Genomic DNA, 18,937 nt, shown 5'->3' on the forward strand with positions numbered 1-18,937 from the left:
GCCCCCTCAGACGTACCCCTGCCCCCCGCCCCGAGACTGTGACTTCTGCATATTTGTTTTATTGTCATTGATCCCCAGTGTCTGCTTACTGAGAAAAAGTGGTAAGGATCAGTATATAAAAATAGTGGTTAATTACCTAAAGTAACTGGTTCCAGAGATGGTCTTAAAGGTGTGGCTAAGGAAATTTGGAATAATTTACATGAATGACTGTTGTAGTGTAATTGATTCTATTTAACATATTAATTTGCCTGTAGTATTACTAATTCTATTTAAATATTTCTGAGTGTGTCAGTTGTGGAGGAGCAACAGCCCTGGAGATGAGAAGGGGAACCAAGGGACCCTCTGTCTTTGCAGCCCAGTTCAGGAGAGTACTTTGGCCCAACCAATACACAAACTTAGTCACCTTTGAACATATGGTGAAGGTAGATGCCTCAATTTAAGTTTATGATTATCGTAAGTTGCTATCGTCCTCCTAACTACAATCTATGACCACCAGGTAATCTTCTGATTATAATTAGCTTTCCAAGTGGGAATAACTTAGAGAGAGAATATGTGGAGTTAAAGATTTTATTGTAGTTTTACAAATTAATAAATTGACCTTTTAATTAATGTTTAAGTCTTTGTGAGTGAGCTTGGCATGAATTAGTACATCTAAGCCCTATCAAATCTAGGGTTACTGCCAAGTTGAAGTTTTAGACTACAAAACTTAGAACCAGATCCTGAAATGTGACCTTTTCCACATATAAGTGAGTGAGGTCATACAGTATTTGTCTTTGACTTATTTCACTTAGTATAATGCCTTCAAGGTCCATTCATCTTGCTGCAAATGGTAGGATTTCCTCTTTTTTTATGGCTGAATAGTATTCAGTTGTGTATACATACCACAACTTCTTTAGCTGTTCATCCATTGATGGATGTTGTTTCTGAGTCTTGGCTATTGTTAATAACACTTTGAACATGAGGATGCAGATATCTTCTCAAGTTAGAGTTGTTTCCTTTGGATGTATTCCCAGAAGTGGAATTGGTGAATCACTTTATTTCTTCTCATTGCAGAATGATATTCCATTGTATGGACATTCCCCGTTTTGTTTATCCATTCTTCAGTTGACAGACGTTTGGATTGTTTCCATTTTTTGGCTATTATGAATAATGCGGCTGTGACCATTCATGTACAGATTTTTATGTAGATATGTTTTCAGTTCTCTTGATTATATACCTAGGATTAGAATTACAGGGTTATATGTTACTCCTTGTTAACTGTTTTGAGGAACAGGCAGACTGTTTTCCAAAGCAGCTGCATCATTTTGCATTTCCACCAGCAACATGAGGATTTGTGTCTCCACATCCCTCGCCAACACTTAGATGCTGTCTTTTTGGTTATAGTTATCTTAGTGGTTGTGAAGTTACAGCTTGTTGTGGTTTTGATTTGCATTTCCCTAGTGACTAATGATGTTGAGCATCTTTTCACGTGCTTATTGAATTATTCGTGTATCTTCTTTGGAGAAATACCTATTCAGATCCTTTGTCCATTTTTTAATCAGGTCTTTTCATTATTGAGTTATTTATATGTTCTGGATACAAATAAATTCCTTATCAAGTGTATGATTTGTAAATGTTTTCTCTCCTACTGTGTATTGTCTTCTCACTTTCTTTTTTTTTTGGCTGTGCTGGGTCTTCGTTGCTGCACGGGCTTTCTCTAGTTGTGGAGAACAGGGGCTACTCTTTGTTGCCTCGCGTTGGCTTCTCATTGCAGTGGCTTCTCTTGTTGTGGAGCGCATGAGCTTCAGTAGCTGTGGCGCACAGGCTTAGTTGCTCCACAGTATGTGGGATCTTCCCAGACCAGGGTTCAAACCCATGTCCCCTGCATTCTTAACCACTGCGCCACCAGGGAAGTCCCTCACTTTCTTTCTTCATGATGTTCTTGAAGCACGAAAGCTGTTAAGTTTGATGAAATTCAGTTTATTTTTTCTTTTGTCTCTTGTGCTCTTGGTGTCATATGTAAGAAGACTTTGCCCAATGCAAGGTCGCCAAGATTTACTCTTATGTTTAATGATTTTTCCATTTTATCTCCTTTATTTTTGCCAGATATAGAATTCTAAGTCAACAGTTTTCTCTTTCCATATTTTAAAGATGTGGTTCCACCGTCCTCTGGCATGCATTGTCTCCGAGGAGACATTTGCTGCCTTTTTACCTTTGTTCCTCTGTACATAATATGACTTTTTTTTCCTCCTGATGCTTTTTAAACTTTTTATCACTGGTTTTCTGCAGTTTAATAAGGATGTGTCTTGGTGTTTTCTTCAGGTTTCTTATGCTTGTGGCTCCATGAGCATTTTGAATCTGAGATTATAGTTTTCATCATATTTGAGAACTTCTTGGCTGTTATTTCTTCAAATATTTTTTCTCTCCTCTTCCCTCTCCCAACTCAAGTCTGTTTAATGTTATCACTAATGTTCTGTTCTTTTTTAATTTTTCTTTTTTTTACGACATACTTATACTAAAAACTTATTTATTTGAATTGAGATTTAACTGGGCATCCTGTATTTTATCTGAAAACCCTGGTCTGGACTCCCTTGGGACATGGAATTTGCGAGCGGACCATTGGTTCTGTCCTTATGGGGTTTATGCTATTAGAGAAGCTGTCAGGATAGGGTTATGTTATCAGAATTCGGGTACTGGACATTTAGCAGGGTGAGCTGATGTTACATCTTCAAGCTGTTCTTGCTGAAGCTCTTACAATTGGTCTTAGAAAACTGGGCTTTCCCTTGGTAGTTAAGAAATCTTAGTTGAGGGGAAATGAAGACTTTAGAAGCCGGAAACTGGGCACCACCTGGCAAACTCATTCAGGTAGATCCAGAAATTCTTTTTAAGGGGAAATAGGATGCTTTTTCCTATAATAACTTACTGTTCTCATTCTATAAATAATATAATCATTCTAGAAAAACGTTTTAAAAGAAAGTTCTTTATTCATAGTCACAGTGATCCAGAAATAACCATTAGTTTTTAAACAGAAAAATCAAGCCATTTCCCTTGTTATGTCTTATTTTTTTGTCTGTATTTTTTAAAAGTTGAACTAGATGATCTCTAAAGTCCCTTCAGTACTAAACATGTCGGGTGGATAAAACATACAATTCTTTAATGTGTTTATCTGACCTTTGTGCTGTCTGATCACTACCATGGAAGTCCTGGATTAAGGGTTTCGCAGTATACACTTTTATCCGATGTTCTTGTATGTGGAATACTTAGAATGCTTATTGCCCTTATTCATCCAGAATGTTCTTAGTACATATCATATCTTTCAACTATTCTTGTTATATACTTCTTTTGTGAAAGTTTAGCAGTATAAAATAATATGTCATTTAAGACAGTAACTCATAGAAGGGGCTGGTAGACAACCCCCCCCCACATATCCATATAAGTGAATTTTGGTCTTTTACGTCTCCTTCACCTTGCTTAGGACGGGCAAAGACGTGAGGAGTGCTGCTGTTCCTACTGTTAGCCTCTGGGACACCCTCCTGACACTCTGTCCTCGCTGAACATTTAACTTATGAGATCTTTAATCTCCTTGGCAACTGACGGGCAGCCTTCGATTAAGTACTTGGAAGCAAGAGGTTTCCGTGTCCCTACAGGCGCTTGATAAGGGTCTGATCATTTCTTTACGGTTTTTTACACTGTTTGGTTTTGGATTGTATGTATCACTGTGTCTTAAAATTCATTAATCTTTTACACTGTCTAGTCTGCTGTTAACCCCATCCAGTATATTTTTAATCTCAGACATGGTGTCTTTCATTTCTAGAAGTTTAATTTGCGTCTTTTTTTTTTATATCTTCCATGTTTCTTCTTAACATGCTCATGCTCTTCTCTACATCTTGAATATATGGAATATACTTATGTAGTTATTTACCATCCTTGTCATTCTTGCTATTCTCCTAACATGCCTAGCCTAGGTGTGGTTTTCTTTGTATTTATCCTGCTTGGGTAGCTCCTATCTTCCTGGGTTTGTAGGTTGTTATTTTTTTAATATTTGGAAATTTTTCACCCAGTATTTCTTACACTTTGTATAAAATAGTAATAACAATGCCTTGTTAGATTTAAAGAAAATGATAGAATCAAAGTAGAAAACAGTGTAAGTCAACAGTGAAGGTTGTGATCAGAGTTAAGTCATTCTAGCGTCTTTGTATTGTTTGGGAGGAGGCTAATGGTAACTTTAGACTTCGATGAGTTAAATATGCATGTTAAAATCTATGTGGTAATTTAAGAAAAAAATACAAATATGGTTTATAACTTTCAAGCTAGTAGATGGGAAAGGGAATGAGAAAATAAGTCAACCCAAAAGAAGAGAAAAAGAAAATTAGAAAAAGGACAAACGGAAAATATAAAATAAGATATGGAAACATATAAACATGTCCGTAATTATGATTGTGGTAGGCTGTTTGCAAAGATGGCCACCATTCCTCCCAACTCAGGCTGTGTGCCCCTTTTCAATGTGACTTTGCCGGTCCTCCCATCAGAGGTGGAAGAGAGATGAACCACCGCAGCTTAGACCTCCCAGTCCATTCAGCTGCCAGTAGAGCCCCCAGATGACTTCAGCCACATTAGTAATCTCAGACAAGACCAAAAGAAGTATTGTTAGGCTGAGCCCAGCTCAAATTGCTGACCCACAGAATTATAGCAAACAAAACGGTGGTTGTTTCTGTTCACTAAGTTTCGAGTGGTTTTATGGTAATCGATAACCAATATATCGGTAAATAAAAATATATTAAATATACCAATTAAAAGATAAAGATTTAAAGACTGGGTTTAATCAATCCAGACATATACAAGAGGCACATCTAAAGTGTAAAGATGCAGAAAGGTTGAAAATAAAAAGATGGAAAATGATGTCTCAGCAAATACCAACCAGAAGAAAGCTGGAGTAGCTTTAACATGAGATACACTTTAAGAAAAAGGCATTACCAGGGAATAGAAGGGTTCTTTGCTAGTGATAAAAGCTATAATTTGCTAGGAATATGTAGCAGTTCTAAATTTATGTGTATCTAACAGCTTAGCCTAAAATATATAAGGCAAAAATTGATAGAACTACAAGGAGAAATTAAGAGATTTCGCATCAGAATGAGCTGCTCTCAATAAACATCACTGTCATTACTGATAAATCACAGAGAAGGGGAAATCAGTAAGGATGGAGAAGACTTGAGCGACACGACCAGCACACCTCTCTAGTGGGCGCGTAGAGAACGCTGAGCCTGTAACTTTGGGGCAGTCTTACTTATAAGCACACCTGGAACATTTATGAACATCGACTGCATATTCTGCAATAAAGCAAGACTCAACACATTTCAAAGGATTTGAAAAGCTACATATTAGAAATCAATAGTAAATATAACTCTGAAGCTCCATGTTTGCAAATTGAGAAAGCTGTTTCTAAATAAATTAAAGAAATCATAATGGAAATTAGAAAATATTGAGAATAGAGGAATAAACATTCTACATATCAAAACTTTGTAATGCACTGGTACTTAGAAAGCAATGTATAGCATTATATGTCAAAATTGAAAAGATAACTGTATACAAATAAATGTAAAACAATGCAATAGATAAATTTGTAGAAAAATTTAACTTGCCAAGATTGACTCAAGAAGAAATAGAAAGCTTAAATAATGCTGTAATACTTAAAGAAATTGGATTTGTAGTTTAAAATCTTCTCACATTGAAAACGCCATTACCAGGTATCATTCTGTCAAACATCTTAGAAACAGGTAATCTCCCAGACTCTTCTATAGGATGTCAAACTAACTCATTTCGGGAGGCCAGCTTAACTTTGATAACTGATGACGAAATTAGGAAGGAAAATTATAGGCCAGTTTTACCCATAAGCAATAGTGTTGAAAGTTTTTCCTCTAAGGTTAGGAATAGGATAAGAATACCAGCTATCAGCTCTTTTCTTCAGCATTGTACTGGAAGTTATAGCCAGAATAGAAGACGGGAAAAAGGTTAGAAGGAAAGAAATAAACTGATTATTCATGGATGATATATGTAGAATTACCAACCGCAGCCCACCTCCCAAATAGATTCATCATTAGCATTATTAAGTTTTGGTTAAAAATCTACTATATTTACATATATCAATAAGAAATGGGGAGAAAATAGAGTTTTAAAAAAGATAAAAATATAAAGTACTTAGGAATGAATCTAACAAAAGGTAAACTCTTTATAGAGAAAATTATAAAACTATTGAAAAGCATCCGGAAAGACCTGAACATAGCATGTTCATGAACTGTAGGACTCACTACCATAAAGATGTCAGTTCTCCCAAAATTGATCTATGGAGTCAGTGGAATTCCATTCGAAATCACAGCAGCTTTCTATGTGTGTGTGTGTGTGTGTGTGTGTGTGTGTGTGTGTGTGTGTGTGTGTGTGTGTGTGTGTGTGTATGTACATATTTGTAGACTTTTTAAACTGTTCTAAAATTCATATGGGAGAGCAGAGGACTAAGAAATAACCAAGACATTCCTGAAGAAAAAGAACAAGGGGGAAGAGCTCACCTTCCCATATACCAGGTCTTACTAATAATAAGCTACAATTAAAGCAGTGGGGTATTGGCTGAAAGATAATACAGTTGACCAATGAAACAAATTCGATAATCCCAAAACAGGGCCATACATGTATGGAAATTTATGCCAACATAAGCAGGGAAAAGATGGACTTTTCAATAAATGGGACTAGGACAATTGGTTTTTCATATGAGGGAAATAATTCAGACTTGGACCCCTACTCACACTATACCCACAGATTGATTGCTAGTGGATCGAAGACTTAAATGTGAAAGTATCTAAGTTTGGGGGGTAAGGAAAATTTTAATACACAGAAGTGTAAATATTAATGTAATTGATTACATTAATGTTATGTATTTGTCAAAAATGTCATGAATGAAGTGTAGAGATGGCAGCAGACTGGGAGGTGGTGTTTGTGACTCACCTGGGAGCCAGAGGCGGCCAGAGGGGGGCGTAGGGCCGAGAAGGGGGAGGGGCTTGTTTTAGATGAGAGATGTTGAGCATGTTTGAATGTTGATGTGGGAAGAAGGAAAGAAGATTGGAAATACTAAAGAAAGATGAAATTGACGGAGCGGACTCTGAAGGGTTGAGAAATACGTGGATTCCAGACTACGTGGCGAAAACCCCAGGCCTTGAAGCATTAGCGTATAAACCTCTCGTTGGAGTGATGACTGTCCCCCGTCACTGCCCTTCCTCTCCCCCCACAGCTAGTACTTGACCATCCATTTCTCTGCTGGGCGCCTAAGGACGCAGTGGTGAGCACAGCTAGACCCAGGCTCTGCCTCAGTAGGTAGTTATTTATCAGTGGAGACAGACATTAATTTAAAGCGTGTAGAGTTTTTGTAGAAATTTTTGCATTGTTTTATACTTTATTTTTTTAGATGTGTTTGCTTGAATAGATAACTAGAAGGAAATAGAAAAAACTCAGACTCCCTTCTCAGAATAGAGATTAATATGAGGACTTTGTCCTTCAGTGGATTGAAACCGTGTGCTAAAAACTGGGGTCACTGTTACCGACCCTTTCGTGGGTGCCCCTTTTCTCCCCAGGGATCCCAGCCAGCGTTGAGTGCGGCGCCGGGAACCGTGTGTGGGTGCTTCTCCCTGGGGTCATGCAGAGAGCATCCCGTCTGAAGAGAGAGCTGAGCCTGCTGGCCGCGGAGCCGCCCCCGGGCATCACGTGCTGGCAGGATGGGGACCGAATGGAAGATCTGCGAGCTCGTAAGTGTCGCACCAGGCATGATGGGTCACGACCCTGTCAAAGGTTGTGCTGAAGTTTGAACACCTGTGTGTTCTTCTAAACTAGGGGACAATTGCAAGGTCAAAGTGCCCCGCCATCTTTCTACCTAATTTGTTTACATTTATAAAAGGTTTCCATGACATTTCTTCTTTGGCCTTTGATTCCATCTTTTACTGATTTGTAAGCTAAGATCTGGGTATCAGCTCTGAAGCAGTTAGTACCAAAGCTCACCTTCTCAAATATCTGTGAGGCCAGATGGGAAACGTAAGTGTTCAGAACACTGCGTTCCAGCCAAGGCAGAACTGCAGGTTGTATGTGATCTGAGGCCAGCGTTGGCCCCCTTCTGTTTTGATCTCCTGTGTATTCTTTGTTTGACACCAACTTTGGGTACACTGGTACATTGCATGGGGACTTGTTAAGCCCTGAGAGAGTTTCTGTCCCAGACCCAGCTTCTCCGTTAGGACCAGACTTCATTAGGTCCATGGGGTGTGGTAATTCAGATCATCTGATTACCTCTTGACGTTTTGTTCTTTTTTTTTTTTTTTCTTTTCTTTTCTTTTCTTTTAAGAGATATTAGGTGGAGCAAACACACCTTATGAAAAAGGTGTTTTCAAGCTGGAAGTTAACATTCCTGAGAGGTCAGTGTGAACTATATCCTAAATTGCCAGGGTAAAGCGCAGTTACTGGAAGACAGAGCAGTGTCGTAGAGTGTTGAATGCAGGAGTTAAAGGACCTGGATTTTAATCCTCGTCTTACCATGACTTAATGTGACCTTGGGCAAGTTATTTCATGTCTTTGGAATTCGATTTCTTTTTCTTAACACTGAGCTGGATCACATCTAGGCCTCACCCGCACCCCACCCCCTGCCCGTCACTGTAGTAAAATATACATAAAATTGACCGTCTAAACCGTTTTTAAGCACATTGTTCAGTGGCATTAAACGCATTCACATTGTCATCCAGCCGTCCCCCTCATGCATCTCCAGAACTTCTTCGTCTTCCCAACCTGAAACCCCGCACCCATTAAACAGTGGCTCCCACGGCACCTGGCAGCCACCGTTCTCTCTGCCTCTGTGTTAAGGCCCCTTTTAATCCAGGTCTCCTGTAGGGCGCTCATCAGGGGAGTGGTAGCTGTAGTGTAGTTTGTGATTTGTAGACACCTGTTCACCAGGTCAGGCTTGTTACAAGTCCTGAGAGAAGCAGCTCAGTAACCACGGTGGGGGGGGGGGGGGCGTCCCCGAGAGAAGCAGCCCCGTAACCCGGGGGGGGGGGGGGGGGGCGTCAGTTCTGAGACCGATGGCGATTTTCCAAATGCAGTGTATAAATCAAAATTAGATCCTGTTTTTCAACACCCATCTGTAAAAAAAAAAATGGGGGGAAAATTGAGGAAATCTGAGTAGTAGATGATATTGGAAAATAATTTTTATATTTTTTTCACAGGTATACTGATAGTTTTGCAGCTCTGTAGGAGAGGGACCTTATTGTTAGGAGTGACATGCTGAAGTATGTAGAGGGTGAAGGGGCTTGATCCAGGTGGTGGGTATAAGAGGGTTTTCAGTACTATTATTTCAACTTTTCTACTGTTCATAGATTTTTGTAGTAAAAATCGGGCAAGAGCAAAGGTTTGCCTCTCAAGGGCTGTCGTCCTGGTCACCAGCAGCTGTTTATAATGTAAGCAGCAGTACTTGAGTAAAACTTCCGTGTTCTCCTGTGCTTCCAAAGGTACCCATTTGAACCTCCTCAGATCCGATTTCTGACTCCCATCTACCACCCCAACATCGATTCTGCTGGAAGGATTTGTTTAGATGTTCTCAAATTGCCGCCCAAAGTGAGTGGTGGGGCTAGGGGCGACCCTCTCGCCTTCCGTGGTCGTCGGCTCTAAAACCTGTGTTAGAGAAGCACGTTCTTAGGGCCGCTGTCTGTCTGTCTGTCTGCCTAGGGCGCCTGGAGACCGTCCCTCAACATCGCCACCCTGCTGACTTCTGTTCAGCAGCTCATGGCCGAGCCCAACCCTGATGACCCGCTCATGGCCGACATCGTAAGCACCCCCGGCCCCCCGCTTGCGGCCTGATTTCCCCACGTCCTGCTCTCCGTTGGGGAGGGTCACGTAGCGGCTGCAGCTTGGTTACCAAGTCTCTCTCCGTTGACTCTCTGCTTCCATCTTAGTCCTCAGAGTTTAAATACAACAAGCCAGTCTTCCTCAGGAATGCCAGGCAGTGGACAGAGAAGCACGCGAGACAGAAGGTAGGGTGTCTGTACAGCTCTGATTGCTCTCCTGTTGATGTTCTGTTAAGCGTGAATGTGTCTCTATGTGTGTAAGTGTTCATTAGATTTGCCAGGTTCTTACTGGACACTGGGATGGCCGGTTGATCTTCTCCTACCGCAGCCTTCTACGTAATTATTCAGCAGATAGCTCAGCCGGCCGGAGGGTTTCCTGGCAGCTGCAGTCCACCCACGATACCACAGGGCAGCCGAGGTCTCTTGTATAGGCCAGAAGGAGCTCTTTGCAGGAGTCGGGGAGGGCGGGAGGGGAAGTGGACGCGGAGGAAGGGAGAAGGAGAAGGAGAAGCGTCCCCATCTCTCATCGATTGTTCCCTCATTTAACAAAAGACAAGCTTCAGGAGCAGAGACGAGCACACAGGGTTCTCGCTGAGCTGCCCCGTGCTTTGGACTGAGCTCCATGGCGGTTAGTGTCACTTGTGAAAAGGGTTAAAAATTAACCCGCGCAGAGGATTGGGGAGGCTGTTTTTGGAGACAATGTCCTATCCAGGAGGCAGCAAAGGAGGACCTGGGAGAATAGCCGGTGTGAACCTTGTGCTCTACCCCGCCTGCTCCTTTTTAGGCCGATGAAGAAGAGACGCCTGATAACCCCCCCGAGGCGGGTGACTCAGAAGGACACAGCGAAGCACAGAAAAGGAAAGCCAGGCACCTGGGCGGCGTAGAAAAGAAGTTTTGTCCTGATGTTTAGGGTGGGGTGGTCCTGGCCCATCTTAGTTAATAACGTTCTTTGCCAGCGTTCTTTGCCAGCATGGTCCAATTTGCTCACAGTTCTGGAATGTTTTTCTTTGTATTTGATGACATTATCATTTTTGTATCCTGTGAAACAGACCTTGTGTATTTATATGTTCTGCTCTACGTTGATTCTCTTGAGTGTAGTTTGTTTTATTTAGCTCATACATATGTATTCCAAAACTTGTAAACCTGGAAAATAAATGATCATGTAGTGTTGAGTATGTGTTTGTCCTGAATGTGTGTCTGGGAGCCAAGTGGTCAGGGAGCTATACAGTAAGAAGGTGAAAATACGTGGGATTGTTGTCCTTTATTTTGCCGACTCCCCAGCATCACTCAGGACACTGAATGATGGACGTGGGGCTCAAATAGCCTTAGAGACAATTCGGTGACCGTCACGCTTGCGGGATTCTAGGTTTTCAAAAGTCTTAAACGGTGTGGGGAAGAGGTAATTACCCTTCTGTTAACGTTTCTTGAAGCTTGCACTTTCTGTGACTTACTTACATGGCTGTGGTATAACTTTCGTTTGTTCAACCAATAGTGACTGAACACCTGCTGTGTGCCAAGTGTTTTAGAATATAATGGTGAGAAAATCAGGCATGGGATTAACCAGATAATCATACAGATTTACATGGATTTTCACAGTCCTTTCTGTCTCTAGCTTCATTTCACGGCAAGTACTAAGGTGCACGCTCGGATCCCTGCTCGTGACTTTACAGTACACTCGGGCCTGTGTTTATCATTCCGTTTAGATGACGGAGAAAACAGATTTGGGCAGAAATCGGCTGAAGTGGAACGAGGTGCCGAGTGAGAGCAGATGTTGGGGCCGCCTAGGCAGAGAAAGAGACTGTCATGTCCCGCCTGTATCCCAGGCTGGTAGTCCTGTGCCAGGCTGGGCCCCGTGCACGCGGGGTGCATCCAGTGAGCAAGCAGTTTCCCTTCATGCACTGCAGAGCCGCCCTGCGCTCGGCAGTGGCCTGCCTTAGAGCACGAGTGGTGGCGACAGACGACAGCGTCAACCGAAAACGTAAATTTCCTCGGTGTCCCCCCCGCTGCGTACATTTCCAACTTCTACGTAATTCTTGAACCCACTTCTCACAATCAGCTGTGTTCTCTTGTTAAAGCCCAGGAATTAATTTTGTTCCAGGCTTGTCTCCTATACTTGGGCACATTTAAGTCAGATTTGGGGTTTCTAAATGCCATTAGTATATCAGCCAGGCTGCTTTCAGCTGTGCGACCCAACTGGCTGGTGATAATACCCAGGAAGTTCTCTGCCCCGTTTACCGGGAGTTGGGGCCAGGGCGGGCGTCGGGGTTGGTGGCTCAGAGGCTGCCTCTCGCATCGGCCAGCCGCCCTCACTGTCCCCTCCTTCAGCTTCTTCCCCTCCTGCGGTGACCACCAGCAGCCCTCAGGGTCGCGTGTTTCTTGTTCACATCCGGCGGCGGTGGAAAAACCAGCCACTGTGGCAGGGAGACACCAAGTGCCGATGGTGCTGACGGGGGCACAGGCCAGGTGTGAAGCGGGGTGGCCTCGGGGGGTCGTCGTGGGAAAGGACAAGCCCCCGCCACAGCTGGCCGCCACCGGGTCCCTCAGGTGCGCTGCCGTCACGGCCGACGCCTCGTCCCCTGGCCTCCAGCCTGGGCCCTCCGCGGTCCGTATGCTTCTCACAGCAGGAAGAACATCTTCAGGTGATGAAGAAGCCGGACGGCACCTCCTCCTAACACCCTCCAGTGCCTCCCCTCAGCCTCCCCTCCCCGCACACCCTCCGCTCTGCACCACGCCGAGCCACACTGGCCCCCTCCAATCTCAGCACGCCAGCCTCTCTGGCCTGTGCCGTCCCCCTGACTCTACCTGGACCGTGATGGCCTCAGCCCATGTAGCTGCCCAGGGACGCCCTTGTCCGGCCCCTCCGAAGGAGCCGTGGCCATTACCTGGTGTACCTCATGGCCCTGTACCCGTCTGCCAGTGCGTCCACTCCAAGTGCTGGGACACAGTGGCCACAAGGGCCTTTGCACTAATTGCAAGAAATAGCAAAGCCGGAGGTATTAGAAGCCATCCCTCCATCTCTGGGTTAGCAAATACAGGGGACTTGGGCAGAGAACAGGAGTGAGAGAAGAGGGAGATGGGGAAGCCCAGCCCCGCCCCCAGCCCAGGAAGGATGGCAAAGCATCAAAAGCATGAACACGGGTCCAGGAGACCCTGGGCCGGCCCAGGCAGCGCTGCTCGCCAACCGTGCGCCCCCAGAGCCCTGCTCAACCTCTCCACGCTTTGGGTTTGTCCTGTAGAAGCGGGGGGACAGTTGTGGGGGCTGACCGGGGTGCTGCACCCAGAGCGCCCGGCACGGGGCCGACCCCGCGAGCTTGGCAGGGGCTGGGGGCGGGGACGACGGTCCAGCCACATAAGGCCCCGAAGCGCTGCTTGCCAGGACAAGCAAGAGGAGATGACATCGTGACCGCGGATTCCAAGTATCCTCTCCTGCCGCCCCCCGCGGCTCCCCAAAATCTAAGTAAGAACAGATCTTACCACCCACCTTGCGGGCTGAGGCTGGAGACCAGCTCTTCACCCCTCGGCTGCGGCGGGAATTCGGCACAGACAAATAAAGCTCCTTTCCCAGCCAAGTTATTTTTCCGTCAGCAAGCAGCTCCCCGAGGTTGCCCTGTTTAGGTTGGGGCAGCCTGGGGGCGGGGGGCCGGGGGGTGCGCTGTGGCTCCAGAACCTGCCCCCGGGGCTGACTGGCCGCTGGGAGGCTTGCATCCCACGCAGGGAGCCCGGGCGGCTGTGAGAGGCGGGGCGGTGGGCGCAGGTCTCCGTGCCCAGAAGCTACGCCTGCACTTTCTCCTTCTGTCCGGTCAGCATGGCTCCTGCCGGGGCCCCCGAGCGCCCATCCGCCCCAGCTCTCAGCCTCCATCAGGGGACAGGCGCCCTCGCTTTCTCCCCCGCGTGGGCTTGCCTCTCCCCCGACCCCACCTCCCACTGGGCCGCACCTCCGTCCTCCTCCCGTCGCTGCCTGCCTTTAAGCGGGACCTTGCAGCTAGGCTTTGGAGAAAGGCCTGCTGAGCCACTTTCCCCCGGACCCCCCATCAGAGGCAGCTGCCCCGGGGGCGAGCTTCAGTCTCGGGGTTCCCCCCAGACCCGGAGGTATGCTTGCGAGTCCCCCTGGACACGTCCTCTCCGGGGAGCCCCCAGCTGCCCCCTGCTGACAGCTCACCGGCCACCTTGGCCCCTCTCTCACGGCCCAGGGTCCCCGGCACCGCCACCCATGGACGCCCGCGAACCCGCAGCCTCCTGCCGGGCTCCGAGCCCGGGTTGCCTGCCCTCTTCTTGGGAGCGGCTCCTCCGGGCACCCTTCCCCTTCCTCGTCAAGCGTGCTCAAGGCTGAGCCGGAAGACAGCTCAGAGCCCCGGTTTCTCGTCGCTTTTTGGATTAAGTAATAACATCTAACATCTCTCGAGTACTTACTAGGTGCCAGGAACTAAGCTAAGCTCTTTACATGAAAAATCTCCTTTAATCTTTTCGGTGACCTCCAGAGCTTAGGTACCGCTGCCATTTCCATGTCACTGATGATAACGAGGCAGAGAAGTCGAGCAAAACCTCGGGACGGCCGGCTGTCGGTGGAAGGCCTGGACCGGCTCACGACCCCATGTCCCGACTGCGCGGACACTGTTCCGGCTGCTGTGCGTCTGCCCCTCGGCCCGGGCAGCTGTGGGGCAGCCCCTCCCCCACCCGGTGAGGAGGGGCGTGGGTGCTCCCTACGTACGGCGTGTCCCTGTGCTGACGCCTGGTCCTGCGATTCTGAAGCCACCTGTGCGCTCCCAGGGGAGAGCCTGCAGGGCTCAGGTTCCGGGAGGAAGCCAGGAGGCTGGTCTCCTGCCCCTCCGCCCTCCCCCTCTGCCCTGCGGACCCCCTCCCGGCACCACCCTCCCCAGCTGACAGCCCGCCCCGCCCACCCTCCTCGCCGTCCAAACCCCATTCACGGCTGCCCTCTTCCCCCAGGGATTGCTAAGGGGTGAGTGGGTTTACTCCAGGCTTTGCGCGGGGGGTGTGGAGAGAGGAGTCCTCTCCAGCCCAGCGACGGATCTCACACTCGCACCCGAGCAAGGGACTCATCGCTTCACAAACCGAGGGGTCCGGTCATGCTTTCCCCAGCTCACCGGGCGCCCCGGAGATGGGAGCCCGTCCTCGGACCCATCGCGGTGGCAGAGAGAGAATAAGCCGGGGTCACGGCCACCACTGGAGCCGGAGCCGAGTCCCCCCGCGAGCCGCATGCATTAGGGGGCGGTGGGGGCCGTGGCTGAGGTGGAATCGGCGTTCCCAGAAGGAGGAAAGCGGCCACTGGGCCAGAGCAACAGGCACCCCAGGCACAGGCCCACCCCAAGGAGAAAGAAGCCACAGGGCGGAACTTCAGCCACCGTGGCCCCTCGGAGGGCTGCTCCCGAGACAGAGGGCCGGGCACGCGGTGGCCCTCGGGTCTCGCCGCTGAGGCGTCCGCGGCTCTGCCTCCTTCTGACGAGGCTGTGACAGCAGACCCAAGGCCGAGTGTCAGGGTGGCCCTTTTCAGGGACGGGATGGCTCAGCTCCCGTCCCCCTGCCAGACGGCCCCTTGAGAGTAGGGTCTGCTTACATGTACTCGTTTCTTTGGATTTATTTATTCTTTTATATATGAGATACTTTACTGGGCACCTTTTTTTACAAAAAATCTTTTGGCCGTGCCCAGCGGCACGTGGGATCTCAGCTCCCCGACCAGGGATCGAACCCGGCCCCCCGCAGCGGAGGCCCGGAGTCCTAACCACTGGACCGCCGGGGGCGTCCCGGCACTTTTTATAAATTATTTTAAAATTCTTTTAACGGTGTTTGAGTTTGAGATGATTATTCCCATTTTCTACATGGGGAAGACGATTAACCTGACAAAATTCAGTCAACTAGTAGGTGGTTTAGCTGGGATTAAACTCTAGCAGGACCCCACAGACACACCAGTCCACACACTGCCCTTCAGGGGACCAGGGTAGGGGCCCGGCCTGAGTGGTCAAGCCATCAGTTGACCTTTGACCTATGATTTGGCCTGGTGGAGAGAAGGACACCCGGCTAGTCGGATTCTCACTCAACCTCTCAGGACGTTGCCTCGGAAACCCCAAGAGAAAACAAGGCCGCCAGCCCAGGAGCTGAAGCGAGGGACGCACGGTGGGGCCTCGAGGGAGAGCAGGGCTCACAGGGAGGCCCCTGGAAGAACTTATGAATAAACACAGACCATTCGTCAAAAGGAGCTACGAGGTAGAGAAGATATCGAGACCTGTAAGTGGCCTTTGACCCCGCAGTTCCACTTCCGGCAAGGTACCTCACGGGCGTATGACAAGTGCAGTGAAGGACACACGGCCAGTGGCTGCAGTGTCGTGTGTAAGAGCAAAAGACCAAGCAAGTCAAACGCCCATGAAGGGGGATGAATGAAGTGTATACTCCATCTACACAACAGGAGGTCAGCTGGGATTCTTAAAGAATGAGAGCGTTTCTCCACTGATGCGGGCTGTATCCGCAGGTGAGCAAGCAGAGCAGAAGTGTGGCGCGCTGCGGTACGATGCGTAAGAACATGCACGCTTGCTGCTCGTGCAGGAGAAAACTCTGGAAGGACGTAGAAGCAAACAGTAGTGGGGGTAACAGGGAGGGTCAGGGACGGTGGCGGGGTGCGGGCAGGGCGGGACAGTTGAAAACACACGTGCTCTTCGAACCACGTGAGTGTATCACCGATACTTATCCAAAACTACGGCGCTGAAGGGGCGCGGAGGGGGTTGCAGCCGGGGCAGGGCGGCCGGGGCGCTCACACCCCCGCATCGCAGCGCGGCCTCACCCCGGCCCAGCCCTCGGCCTTCAGACCCGAGAGCCCAGCCCGCTGCTCCGTCTGGTCTTCGATTTGCTGAGATTCCGCCTCCCTCCCTGCGCTACGCGATCTCCTTTTAAGCAACAAACACCCTTCCTCCCAAACCGAGCAGTGTACGGAGGGCAGCTGAGCGGCCTCCCCCGCGGACGGGCCGGAAGGATGGGGGTCGGAGCTCCAACCTGAAGGAGCGTGGGGCTGGGTGCCCGGGGTGCACCGCTGCTCTCCCACGAGGGAGTCGGGCGCCGGCCGGGGCAGCTCATCCAGGGGGCGCAGCTTTTCCTGGAACCCGATCCGTTTCCCCCACCCTGAGACGGGGCCCACCGGATGGTCTTGGGGACACCATCCCAGTCTGAAGAGAGGGTGGGGGAGAAGATTCCCAGGGCAGAAAGTAGGCCGAGACAGTCAGCCAAGGACAGGAAAGCACGCGGAGTATTGGGGTTCGCAGTGTCAGGAAGGGTCAAGGGTGCTCAGAGTCTGAGGCTAGAAACCCCATGGCTCGGGCGTTCTCTCTAACCCAGTGCCAGGCGCACAAAGGCACTTAAATCTGGGTGGGCGGAGAGACCCCGATCCCCCCTCGGCTGTGCCCCGACGCCCCAGAGCCCAGGGGACAGGGCACCCTCCTCTCTCAGAGCAGCCCCCGCCCCGTGCCCACAGACCCACCAGAGAGGAGAGGAGAGGGGCCGGGGGACCCGGGGGCCTCACTGGTGCTTCTTTATCAGAAGGATCTGATCGATATTCACAGCTCGGCGAGCCCGGGGCCCGCCCGGGCGGGGTGCACCAGCACAGAGGCCAGAACGGGTCAGCGGCTCCACGGCCCGGCGCCATCCTCACCTACTCGGGCCTGCGGGGAACCACCGTCAGTCCTCCCCACTCCCCAAGCCTGGATGGGGAAAGCGGGCAAGGAGGTTCGAAGCTCGAGGCGGAGGGGGCACGGCAAAGGGAAGGCCCCGCCTGAGGCTCTGTAACCGCGGCCTCGCCCCCAGCCCTGAGCAGGGGTTTCCTCTCCGTGTGGACAGAGCTGCTCGGGATCCCCCGCTGCAGGTGGTCCGGGGAGACGGGTGGGCACGGGAGTGTTCCACGGCGGGATCCAGCATCTCCACCGCCACGGCCCCTGGGACGGACTCTTCCGCGTGGGCACCATCTTGGACTATGTCATCAATCCAAAACAAAGGCATCTACACGCGTTGAATTATTTGGCTTTTGATGTTGAGTTTAATCGATGATATACCTATCTTCATAATCTTCTACTGATCACAGCGGAGAGAACCAAGGATTGACACACCGACTTGCAGAAAACCCAGGCGAACACGAAGGAACTTTACTTCGCCTCTCGTGTTGGGTGAATGTACAACATCTACGAGGCTTTTGAATAATAAAAAGAGTTCCTGGCAAACACCTCTCCTCCAACCGAAAGGTGGAGCCCTGGCCAGTGCCCAGCTGGTCGGGAACAGAACACAGACAGCGGTGGGGCTGCCCTCGAGCTTGCAGTCCCGAAGCCCCAGCCCCTCCTCGTGGGAGAGGCCAATGCAGGTACGGGTCCCACGACCCCTGGGCTCCAACGCGGGGCCGTCCTCCCCCTGGCCCACCCAGCAACAGCTCCGACTCCGGGGGGACGGTGGCCACACAGGGAGGGGCCTGGACGACCTCCCAGAAATCGAGGCTCCCAAAGTCACACCCCCTTTGCTGTCCGTCCCCGCGGCGTCTCAGAGAACTCCTTCCTCACATAGAGTCACTGCTTCTCAGCACCGAAGTAGAGCAACCCGCTTCCACGAGAGGCTCCTGATGGACCCCGGGAGGTGGAGGGGCCGGGGTGCTCACATCCCCAGCTGACAAGTGAATCCGCCAGCACTGGCGAGTGCCTGCCGGGGCTGGCCCCGGGCCCGGGCCCTGGCGCTCTTCTGTGGCACCAGGGCAGCACGTCTGGCTTCAGAGCCTGGGAGAGGCCAGGCGACCCAGCGTGACTTAGAATGAGACTGAAAATGCGCCGGTTCCACCGCGGTCCCCACCGCGTCCCTCCAGCCCACCTGGGGGCTTCGGCGACTCCTGTGAGAATTTCCACTTCGGGGGGAAGGGCAGGGAGACAAAGAGACACTGGGCCGAAGGCCATGAAACTATCAATAGAAGGACCTTCCCAGGTCATCCTAGGAGCGGAGGCCCTAGGACGCTGGCTCAGGACCACGACAGCACTCGGGGAGCACTGGGTCCTGCTGGGCCCCGGATCCGACTCCCATCCCGACGTGGCAGATGTCGGGGTGCCCTGGGCAGGTCTCACCCT

The 18,937-nt window shown here is 49.5% G+C and overlaps 1 protein-coding gene across 3 annotated transcripts in view; it reads left to right on the plus strand.

The window, feature by feature from the left end:
- Nucleotides 1–10,983, plus strand: part of UBE2T (ubiquitin conjugating enzyme E2 T) — a 17,208-nt gene extending 6,225 nt beyond the window's left edge. For 2 of the 3 annotated variants that reach the window (XM_028488227.2, XM_024130559.3), the window contains exons 4-9: nt 7,596–7,766; nt 8,354–8,423; nt 9,507–9,612; nt 9,724–9,822; nt 9,951–10,028; nt 10,627–10,983. In XM_028488227.2, coding sequence (XP_028344028.1) covers nt 7,596–7,766; nt 8,354–8,423; nt 9,507–9,612; nt 9,724–9,822; nt 9,951–10,028; nt 10,627–10,752 — 650 coding nt within the window. In that variant the 3' untranslated portion in view covers nt 10,753–10,983. Of the gene's footprint in view, nt 1–3,468; nt 3,640–7,595; nt 7,767–8,353; nt 8,424–9,506; nt 9,613–9,723; nt 9,823–9,950; nt 10,029–10,626 lie in introns of those variants that run through there. The other variant, XM_007127675.4, reaches the window with a different exon arrangement.
- Nucleotides 10,984–18,937: the final 7,954 nt, after the last annotated feature.

This window comes from Physeter macrocephalus, chromosome 4 (genome assembly GCF_002837175.3).
Source record: "Physeter macrocephalus isolate SW-GA chromosome 4, ASM283717v5, whole genome shotgun sequence".
In the NCBI taxonomy this organism is placed as follows: domain Eukaryota; kingdom Metazoa; phylum Chordata; class Mammalia; order Artiodactyla; family Physeteridae; genus Physeter; species Physeter macrocephalus.